Below are 10,124 nucleotides of genomic sequence, written 5' to 3'. Positions count from 1 at the left end.
TACAGATGGTTATTAGACGCTCAGGTTGGTCACACCGTCGGCGCTTCAACCTTAATCATTATCTTTTATAACTGAAACGATAACATAATACACCGACTAAGATAATATCTCATATAAGAATTACTATAATATTAAAATTAACGCAATGCTGAATGCATCATAAACCGCTAATGTGTATGTAAAGTGATAACGCAAAGCAAATTATTTCAATATTATGTTTGGTCTTAAAATCGTCATTCGTATTTAGAATTTAGATTAGAGTGTACGGTGTACGATTCTACAATATTGAAAATACTAATTTAATTAAGTTTAATATTTCTTCACGACGATTTTCAATCCTGTATTAATTTTATTTTTTTATTAATCTTATAGTTTAATTTAATCGTTTTATCTTTGAATTTTACATTCAATGATCGTTTAACCTTCTCGCATTAAACATTTTCGTAATTAAAATAATAGTAACATAACAAACAAATTAACTCGGGTTATACACTCAATTAAACCTTTGGATCATAATCTTACAACTACTCTATGATTTTACTCTGCGTTAGTAATAAAATCATTATTTTTGACACCATCACTGTGTGCTTTAATTAATAGGTACATCAAACATTCTTTTACTATATGATATAATACTTATAAACGTATAAACTTGTGCAAAGTTTTAAATCAGGTGAAGTTAACATTGCCATCAACCTCTTAAAAGGACATGGATAATTTTTATGGCACAATCAGCCTATAGATCTATTATTTTTTTGATTAATTCAATTACTATACTTGTGCTAAATCCAAAAATGTGTGATTTATATTTTATTCAAATCTAAAAAAAGTATAAATTTAAGTTAAAATATTAGATGTACTTTTAAACAGCTTTTCCTTGAAGACTGACAAAAATAATTTAAATTATATTAAACTATGTAGATACTCTCTATCTACCATAATCTTAAAGTATATTACTTATTACTCATTACTGATTTGGTACATTGAAGTATAAACATTAAATCTTATACATTTTAATACTTATAATTCTATTCAATTAAAACTGCTAGGCATCAGACTATTTAAATTAAGAAACAAAAACAACTATAAAAATTAACCTATTAATTAATAATTGATTAAATTAATTCATGGTGCGCTCTTGTAACACAATTATAACATACTTAGTACTTAATAATAATAGTTAAACATTTTGATTAATTTTAGATCAGTTTTTAAGTATTGGTCAAAATGGACATAACTCCTAATTTAGATGGTGGAGTTTTGAAAGAGATATTAGTACATGGCAATGGAACGGATAAGCCATTTAAAGGGTGTAGGGCTTATGTACACTATACTGGTTCACTTTCTGATGGTACTGTTTTTGACAAGACTAGCAGTGTGCCATTTCAGTTTACAATAGGAAAAGGTATGCATAATTTGGTTAAAATTTTCTGCATTTTCAAATTGTTCTATTTATTTTTTATTTTAGATATGACTATAAAAGGTTTTGACTTGGCTGTATCTTCAATGACTTGTGATGAAAGATCAACATTTCGATGTCATCCAGATTATGGTTATGGATCAGATGGTTTTGAACAAATCATCCCCCCTAACACATGGCTTACGTTTGAAATACACTTAGTGAAATGGACATGGGAAGATATCAGCCGGCGGAAAGATAAAAGTATTACAAGACAAATACTAGAATATGGAGTGGGTCATGCTACACCTAGTAGTGTGTCGTTAGTTAATATTCATTTAGAAAAAGAAGAAAATGGTAATGTTATTGAAGAAAGAGATGTAGAATTTAGATTAGGAGAAGGCAAAGACTTTGGTATTTGTTCTGGTATAGAAATTGCATTAACTAAATTTAAAGCAAAAGAGAAGTCAAGATTGTTTATTCATGGAAAACATACATTTTTGGAATTTGGAGATGATGAGTTCAAAGAAGTGTATGTCATCAAACTTAATTTTTTTGAAAAGGTTAGAGATTATTGAATAATTATAATATTGTTATTTACTTTTTCTCTATTAGTTTTTAATTTGAGTACATATGTTATTATTTACTATTGTTATACATAGATAAAATTTCCCTAGAATTTTTTTATAAATAGGGAAGGGTTTCACAATTTGATGTAGTGATCCACTGACCTGTTATCTACTATATTTATTATTATAACATGAAATACACAAAATAAAAATGTATAAAAGTATGAGTGTATATAACACTCAGACCCTTTTTAGTTAAACCAGCACTGAATTATTTTTTTTTTTTTTTAGTTTTTCTCAATGTTTATAATACTTCATATCAATTATTAATAATAAAGTATAAAATAATTGTATGTTATAGTTTGAAGAAAGTTGGTCATTAACATGTGAGGATCGTATTGAACAAGCAAAATTTTTCAAACAAAAAGGAACAGATTATTTTAAAATGGATAATTATAAATTAGCACTTAAATTCTATAAAAAAATGGAAGACTATCTAAAAAATAATATCTCAAGTATTTATTTATTTATTTATTTTTTAAAATAAATTTTAATTACCTATACTTTTTTCATTTCAGTTGATGAAAATCAAATGAAAGAAATCAAATTTCTTTCAGTTACATCCTATTTAAATTCTGCTTTATGTAATTTAAAATCACATAGACATACTCAAGCAAAAAATGACTGTGAGTGTGCACTAAACCTTGAACCAACAAATGTCAAAGCTATGTTTAGAAAAGGCGAGGTATGTATTCATTTTATAAAGATTTTTTATTTATTAAATATTGTATACAATTGTTTATTCAAAAAAAGTTAAGCAGAGTACAAAAATTAAGTGAATATAAAAGCAATAATTTACTCTTATCAACAATTAAGAATTTTGAAATTAATTAATTTAAAATATATGTCAAAGTTAGTATTCTCTTAATACATTTTATAAATTACTTATTTGTTTTATTGTCGATGTAGTAATTTGTTTTTAAGAAAACAATTTTTTTCATGTAAACAATTTTTATTATTTATAAAATCTGCAATGTTAGAATTTTAAAATGAAAATTCTATTTGCTAGAATTTTGGCTTGAAGAAAAACTATCAAAATTGTAAAATACATACCTAATATACTAATATCATTTGTGTGATAAAGCTCTTTTAATTTATCTATTATTGAATAACATTTCTGCACAATATTTTAAGACTTTAGAATTCTTATATTTTTTTTTATATTTTAAAAGGCTTTAGTTGGTTTACATGAATTAATAGCTGCAAAACAATGTTTTGAAGCTGTTTTACAACAAGAGCCAAATAATCGTGCAGCTATCGCGAAAATAATTGAATGTGATAAAAAATTAAAATCACAAAAAAAAATTGAAAAATCTGTTTATTCAAATATGTTTGAGAAATTCGCTAAGAGAGATAGTAAGTTGTTTTTATTTTTCAATTTCTTCAAAATGGTTTTATGAATTATTTATTTTAGCTGAAAAAGAAGAAGAATTTCTAAGTCAACAGCCCGATGTTATGAACACACTTGGTGAATGGGGAGATGATGAACGAGAACGAGCTCCTACTGAATTTGAGAAAGAAAATCCCAATATATTGATGTTAAACACAACAGGCTATTTTAAAAATATGTAAAGTACTCAGTCTATGATTAAAAGGTAACTAGGTATTTTGATTGTTTGGATTAAATAAATAAAACTTAAATCAAAAAATTAAGACAACTGTATAACTAATGTATTTGTTCAAAGTTACAATTTTTTGTTAGTTTGATGTATTTCATATATTTTTTGTTAGTTAAATGATTCATATATTTCATACTTCTTACGTTTTTCAAAATAATAATAATTTTACAGTAAAACAAAAAAAAAAAAAAAAAAAATCATAGTATAATATATGTAATAACAATTTTTGTCCTGGTAGCTTCATTTTGTATTTAAAAGCAATATTTTTGTTAGGCGTATCAATTAACTTGTTAAATTTGTTTTCATTTCCATTCAGTAACCAATGCCAAAAGAATTAGAATACGGTGAATGTTTAATTCCAAACGAATGTGCTGGTGGCAAATCAACTTGAGCCTGAAATAATAAGATCAGTATGTCAAATTGTGTTGTAAATTATTGTACATATACATAAGTTTATTATAATGTTTACTGTTTATCTGAGATTATTTTTTTTAAAGACACCACTACTGTCATTATAAAAAAGTTTTGTCAGACAATGTAAAATATTGTTTTGGTAACTTTCAAGACCCATTCCGGTAATGCATATCTTTGCTCGAATTAATTTATTAATCTTCCGAAGTTCTTTTTCTTACAATTTAAATTGGATAAACATTAATTAAACTTTAATACAGATTTTTACATCTTACATATCATCTAAGAATATTATTTAATACCATAATAATATGTTAATAAATTTAATTAAACCATTTAAAATGCTATAAACTTAACAGATATATTAATATTTTTGTTTTTATGTGATTGTTTATATTTTTCTTTAATTTTTTTCTTATGTAACCATGGACCTAATAATATAACACTTTAACTAGTCTGTCATATTTTATCAAGTGTTAGAGGCGAACCCTCACTTGGTTCTACATATATGCTAAGAACTTAGAACATAACTAAATTTAAATTTTATAACTACTGAATTTTATATTACTAATTACTGATCAATGTGAAATTTAATTTATTTCATAATTTGTGCTTTATAATGTGCATTTTTAAATTCATCATAATCTAGTCAAATTGTGCATATACTATTATTTTTCTAATTTACTCATAGTGCGTTATACAAATTACTTTGAAGTGTTTATGCTATATGCACTGACCTATTCTTGTTCATATATTATTCCTTCATACTGTGAATGTCTTATACCAAAAGAATAGGATGGTACAGATGATTTTAAAATTGTCACCTAAAATGTTTCATGTATTAATTTAAGATTATTATATACACATTATATTCTGGACAAATTCTATATTAAGTGACCCATTGCTGACCATGTTTGTTTTTTTTTCTTATATTTATAAATTTATGTAAATGTGTGATAAATAAATAATTAAATTGATATGCCAATTACTGACATTTTTATTTCTTTGTAACCATGTAAATAACACAAAATTGAACCATATTTTTAATAAAAATAAAAATTGTGTTGCTCACTAGACCTGCATAATATGTTGATAAAATCTCATAAACACTAATTAAACATTAATATCACAATAAAATTGTAATTTGTTTAATAATTGCTAGTCTAAAATAAAAGTTATTCTAAGTATTTATATTTTAATTTTGTTTTCTTTCCTTGCGTACTTTGCTCTATTAGGTACCTATCTTTAGGTGCGCTCCACGATAATTGTTTATTGATCATTCTAATATTTTACAAACATATCTAAATATACTCGTTTGAAATATGGCAATAATAATATGTTTGTTAGATAATTTAAGAAATTAGTTCATATTATGATATCATAACTAAAATAGGTATATTACATTGTGTTTTAATAAAATGTAATTTATGATTTAGATATAAGTATACAACTATTGAATCAGTAATTTTTGACATTCATTATCTTTTATTGTCTCTTTATTACTGAACCAGTTAGACGCCTCTAATAAAGTAAATAATGAGCAGTGGTGCACAGGATTTTAGTTAGATACTTAGAACTAACTCATCAGGAATATATTACGGAACCATTTGTTAAGTATTTTGTTAATTTTATATTTTGATAAAAAAAAAAATAGGTACTAATTTGTCTAAACTTGGATTCTATCTATTGGTTGTTTTTTCTATATATACATTTATATAATTTAGTTGTTTTTACACCGAAATTAATTGCTATATAATCAAATATAATATGTTAATTTTTTCTTGGATAGATTATTTCATTATTAAATTAGTAGAATATTTGGGACTTAGTCATTTGTAAATTTCAAAAATTGAATGAATATTCGAAAATATAAACTTTTTTAGAAAACATTGTACTGTAGGTACAATCTGTCAATAATCAACGAATAACATATGCAAATACCAAACCAAATTATATGTTCATATAATCTATTATGAGTAGTAATTGTCCTATTTCTAAAATGTAAAAATAATAAAATTATTTCATAAGACCCCTTGTAAGCTCGTTTAGATATTTTAATTTTGAAACTAGTTATGAGAATTTCAAAATTGTAAATTGTAGTTAAAGATTTCTTTATTATACTATAATATTTACAATAATAATTAATAATACACTTCTATAATATAGATTCGAAAGTCTTGTGTACAATTTTTTTAACGATTATTGTTTATCATAATTTTGCATAATTGATCAAATCAAAATAAAATTCTTATATATTTATGCCTCAATAGATGCCACTTATAGGTAAAAATTAAAAAAATCCAAACACATCCTTCCATTCCCATCGTCAAAATTACTTTCAATCACTCGTAAAAAAATGTAATCATGTCTTATTGCATTAAATATTCATGCTTTTTTACTTACTGAGCAACAGTTTTATAAAAGATTTATTGAGAAAAAACCAAAAAAAGTTTAAAAGTTTATTTAAATAGCTATAAATATCACAAAAAGAGCAAAAGTAGATATTTTGGAAGTAATACATATTATTATGTCTAGAAAATTTATTCTGATAGAGATACTTGATAAAAATTTCATGTCTCTACTCTCTAGTAGGTACTCTACAAGTTTTTGAATAACAACAACAAACGAAATCGACTTCATTAATAATCAGTTTAAAGTTTTACTTAAAAGTTCATTATTCCTGATTATTTTAAAAATAATGAAAATATTTCACTTTTAACTGACTAGACCCTGTTTGTTACTAGAAATCACTTTCAAAGTCGATTAAAGCTTTTTATACTAATGGCGGCTGACAATATATATAAAAAAAAAATTATTAAAATAACCCCCTAGGTCAGCCCCTGGCCGCATGTTATATGTTGGGAGGGGGCACTTCCCATATCACATTGTGGGAGGATAGGGCTCCAATGCGTGCTGCAATTGTACATCCGATACCTTATGATGGATATGCGCGTCGTGACTAACCTTTTCGGGAGAATACGCTCCCGGGCCGGGTCTGGGGGAATTGTCGCCGGGCATGTTGTACCGGGCGCTGACCGTATACGCCGGCGATTTCGGTTTAATACTGTCTGCGCTTACGTCGTTGTAAGCGCCCGGGCCGGGGTTCAGTAGCCGACCGTCCGGGAATTCCTTGGTACGGCCGGATATGCTAAACGACGGGGCCGCCTTGAAGTGACCCTCCTTGGCTGCGCCCAATACCGTCGGTATGTTGTACACGTTAGGTGCCGGGTTCGGGTTCGGCTTATCCACTTGCGTTTTCAACCCGAACGTGTACTGCGGCGAGTGTTCATGGATCACCTTCTCCGCCTTTTCCGGATTGTAGTCGCCCGGCGCCGGGAAGTTGTCGGGCCTCACTTCCTTGGGCCTTGAGTGCAGGGTAGACGCTGGCGGCGTGTCTTTGCCTGCGCGCAATTATTGCCATTATTATATAAAACAAAATATATCACATTATACGACTTAAATGGTGACGGTAATCCATTTAAGTGGTTGCAATCGTTAATTCGTCGTAACGAAGAGTTTTAACTTTTTGTAAATTATTTATGTTTGCGTGATTCGATGTAATTTCAAAACGAGAATTTTTGAAGAAAAATTGACTTAATACATTTTTAATTAATAATTTCATATTGTCGAGAACAATATTTTTCAGAGACTTATTAATACAGAAAATTTTAATTTCAAACGAGTAACTAATAATAATCATTCATTACTCATTAGTTAATATAATGGTAACTTATAATTTATAAATATTACTCTGCTCGTCGAAACTTTAAACATTTATTACAATTATAATTTACAACTAATTAATTAGTAACTGCTCGTTTAAAATTCGATTTTTATGCATCGGAATATTCTAAGAAATTACCTCTATGTAAAATAGTTATATTTTTGAAAATATTACTATAAATGTCACTACACTTATGTTAATTATAATTTCTCAGTCATTAGTATATTATTAATGATATCGTCACGCAACAAACTCAAAAATTTACTTAAATTTTATGAAAGAAATACAGAATATATGTTTTATAAAAGAAATTGTGGTATTTATTATACATATACCATTTGCTATCTTCCAATTATGCTTTGAAGTCTGATATAATATTTAAAATAAAATCCATGAAATATTTTATAGTTATACCATTTAATAAAACTTATTTTCAAACTGTTTGCAATGAATCAATGTTTGCACATTTTGTAAGATTTTCGTGAACGAGGACGATATAATACAACAGCACTATTGCTACACTAAATACGGCGTAATTGTCCAAGTATTGAACTGTATGAAATATGAGTACCTAATTGTATTCAATAACAGGTGGATACAGTATTAACTAAAAGTGATAAATATTTATATATTTACTATTATTATTATGTTGATCTTACCTTTTGCACTCAATCCGGTGATGTTATATTGACCCGGTCCTGGTCCGGCGCTGTCATTTTTTTCATTGTGTCTATTAAATTTAATAAAAATTATTAGTTTTATAAGACTACGTTACCTATTAAAATATGATTTAAATGCATTTTGTCAAAATAACATACCTTGCACCAAAACTAAATGCTGGTGCACGTCCACGTTTAGATTCTGGTACTAAATTTCCTGTAAAAGAATTTAAATAAATTAAGTATATTTTTTACCACAGATTCTGATTTTTGAATTAACTTTAAATAATGCTAGAATCATACACTTAAAAAAAACTTAATCGTGTGTGCAATATAAACGTTTACTATACAAATTTCAAAAGTACAGGTTTTAAAATCAGTCCTACAAATTCAAGTCTTTATACTTTTAGTTCGAGTGAAAAAAAAATAATATCCTAACCTCTGACTTTTGGTTGTACACTTATATAGAACTCTGGGTAGGTAGCCATGATTAGTGTATCTATATATATATATATTATTTAAACGTGAGACAATTTTTTGTCAAATCATATCTAAAGTTATACTGAACCGATTTTCAAGATTTTTTTTTTTAACGAAAGTGCTTGGTGTGCAGATTAGCAATCTAATGAGAAAATCTCGATTTTTATCAATTAAATTGTTTTTTGGAGATATTTCGTTTTCCGTATATTTGCGTAGCGACATGCGTTGTTTGCCGTACTTGTACAGTGTATAGTGTATACACACGTCTTTACGATCTCCACTGCTACTCCTACGTCAATTATAGTCTGTAGTACTGTTGCATCGTCCAGTCGTCATCGTAAATAGTCATCATACGTACGTCACGCGTATTTTAAAAATATGGAAATTTTATTATTCTATCATTTAGTATTTTGTAAGAATTTGTACGCAATGGCTCAGAATTTGTATGACCCTATCAAAAACTCTTCGTGGAGTTAAACGTGACATTACACCAGCCTTCACTACTTGAGAAATATGAAATTTTTTTTTACAAATCTTTTGCGCTCAATTTGTACGTATTTTTACGCCATTAGTTTTGTGAGGATCACAACATACCTTTTGAAGAAAGGGAGGGGAGACATAACACATAAAAATAAATTAAAAGCTCACCAAAGAAGCTAAAAGTAGGTATATTTATAAAATCAAATAATTATAATATAATAATATGTTATATAATAAATGATATTAACTAATGACTTAAAAATAGAGTTTATATATTTTCCAAAAAGCTTATATAAAGAGTTTATAGAATTCCCAAAGAGCTTATATATTTCTCAAAGAGTTAGGTAAGGTATATAAACTTTATATATATCCTTATAAATAGCCTTTATATTTCCTAAACAGCTTAAATATAATATTACAAAATTTCTCAAAGAGCTTAAATAAAGTGTATTTATTTCCGAAAGAGCGTATTTATTTCTCAAAGAACTTTTATATTTCCCAAAGGGCTTAAATATAGAGTTTAATTTTTTTCCAAAAAGATTATATATTATTTTTTTTATAAATTTCCTAAAGAGGTTATATAAAAAAGTAAATTTATTCAAAGAGATTAAATAAAGTGTATTTATTTCCCAAAGAGCTTATTTATTTCTCAAAGAGCTTTTATATCTTCCAAAGAGCTTAAATATAGAATTTAATTTTTTTTCCAAAGAGATTATATAATTT

General features: G+C 26.7%; 2 protein-coding genes across 4 annotated transcripts in view; one reads left to right on the top strand and one right to left on the bottom strand.

Moving 5' to 3' along the window:
- The first annotated feature begins 193 nt into the window (after nt 1-193).
- Nucleotides 194-4,056, top strand: LOC112596323 (FK506-binding protein 59-like). 2 transcript variants are annotated; one of them, XM_025341936.1, is made up of 8 exons: nt 194-546; nt 1,204-1,405; nt 1,469-1,962; nt 2,330-2,483; nt 2,547-2,713; nt 3,201-3,384; nt 3,443-3,623; nt 3,964-4,056. In XM_025341936.1, exons 2-7 carry the CDS (start codon nt 1,228-1,230, stop codon nt 3,598-3,600), a joined length of 1,335 nt encoding a protein of 444 aa, XP_025197721.1. In that variant the 5' UTR covers nt 194-546; nt 1,204-1,227; the 3' UTR covers nt 3,601-3,623; nt 3,964-4,056. The 2 variants fall into 2 exon arrangements, with proteins under 2 accessions (XP_025197721.1, XP_025197720.1); XM_025341935.1 differs by having other exon boundaries at nt 195-600.
- Nucleotides 3,880-10,124, bottom strand: part of LOC112596324 (outer dense fiber protein 3) — an 18,513-nt gene continuing 12,268 nt past the window's right edge. Inside the window, exons 3-6 of one of the 2 annotated variants that reach the window (XM_025341938.1) lie at nt 8,601-8,658; nt 8,442-8,512; nt 7,137-7,459; nt 3,880-4,040 (exon numbers count right to left, since the gene is read on the bottom strand). In XM_025341938.1, the coding sequence (XP_025197723.1) occupies nt 3,960-4,040; nt 7,137-7,459; nt 8,442-8,512; nt 8,601-8,658 (533 nt within the window). In that variant the 3' untranslated portion in view covers nt 3,880-3,959. Of the gene's footprint in view, nt 4,041-7,022; nt 7,460-8,441; nt 8,513-8,600; nt 8,659-10,124 lie in introns of both variants that reach the window. The other variant, XM_025341937.1, reaches the window with a different exon arrangement.

This window comes from Melanaphis sacchari, unplaced genomic scaffold (assembly GCF_002803265.2).
Source record: "Melanaphis sacchari strain LSU unplaced genomic scaffold, SCAv2.0 Contig31_pilon_pilon, whole genome shotgun sequence".
Lineage (NCBI taxonomy): Eukaryota > Metazoa > Arthropoda > Insecta > Hemiptera > Aphididae > Melanaphis > Melanaphis sacchari.
The sequence above is the reverse complement of the archived record's forward strand: the minus strand, read 5'-3'. Positions and strand labels throughout refer to the sequence as shown.

What these genes read in the sequence shown, in the direction of transcription:
- LOC112596323 (XM_025341936.1), top strand. Translation starts at nt 1,228, where the DNA reads ATGGACATAACTCCTAATTTAGATGGTGGAGTTTTGAAAGAGATATTA. An exon ending in TCAGTTTACAATAGGAAAAG is followed by an intron (nt 1,406 to 1,468) that starts GTATGCATAATT and finishes TTTTTATTTTAG; the next exon opens with ATATGACTATAAAAGGTTTT. An exon ending in CTATGTTTAGAAAAGGCGAG is followed by an intron (nt 2,714 to 3,200) that starts GTATGTATTCAT and finishes ATATTTTAAAAG; the next exon opens with GCTTTAGTTGGTTTACATGA.